At 41.4% G+C, this 553-nt stretch overlaps 1 protein-coding gene across 1 annotated transcript; it reads right to left on the minus strand.

Annotated features, from left to right (window-relative positions):
- Positions 1–5: 5 nt before the first annotated feature.
- LOC111787203 (peroxisome biogenesis factor 10-like) lies at positions 6–547 on the minus strand (the record flags this gene model as incomplete). The annotated part of the gene is made up of 1 exon (XM_023667292.1): positions 6–547. A coding segment is annotated over exon 1 (538 nt), but the record flags the coding sequence as incomplete, so codon positions are not given.
- Positions 548–553: the final 6 nt, after the last annotated feature.

Raw genomic sequence — 553 nt, forward strand, 5'->3', positions numbered from 1 at the left:
TTTACATACAGGGCATTCCTTGGCATCTGAATGTAGATGTAGCCATCGATAAAGGCACGGCCAGCAGTATAGGTGACCACAACAAGTTACAACAGGGTCCCTAGCCAAGTCGAGACATATATTACAATCAAAGAAACTCCCATCAGAGTCACTGCCCTTTTCAACATCACTCTTATTCTCTGCCTTCTCATCTTCCAAAGCTTCATTGTTAATTTCACAAGTTTTCCCTGCTTCATTTTTCCTTTCCTCAGCAGTAATACTACCCTCACCAGCCTGTAATGGCTGTAATGAATTCCCATTGACTGAATTGACCATAATTTCACTCAATTCCAATGAAATATTCTGAGTTCCAGAAGGAATTTGGACTTGACGCCTTCTCCATCGATGTCTCGTCCTAAACCTGATAGCGTCTCCAAATCTATGCACAGGATCCTCAATCAAATTAGCTAAATTCACATCTTCATTTGGAGAGTTTGAAGGCGGCTCTGGAATAGGACCCAGATTCAAGTCAAGGTTCATGGCATCAAAGATTTCGTCACCCATTACAAATTTA

Source organism: Cucurbita pepo, unplaced genomic scaffold (genome assembly GCF_002806865.2).
Source record: "Cucurbita pepo subsp. pepo cultivar mu-cu-16 unplaced genomic scaffold, ASM280686v2 Cp4.1_scaffold006964, whole genome shotgun sequence".
Lineage (NCBI taxonomy): Eukaryota > Viridiplantae > Streptophyta > Magnoliopsida > Cucurbitales > Cucurbitaceae > Cucurbita > Cucurbita pepo.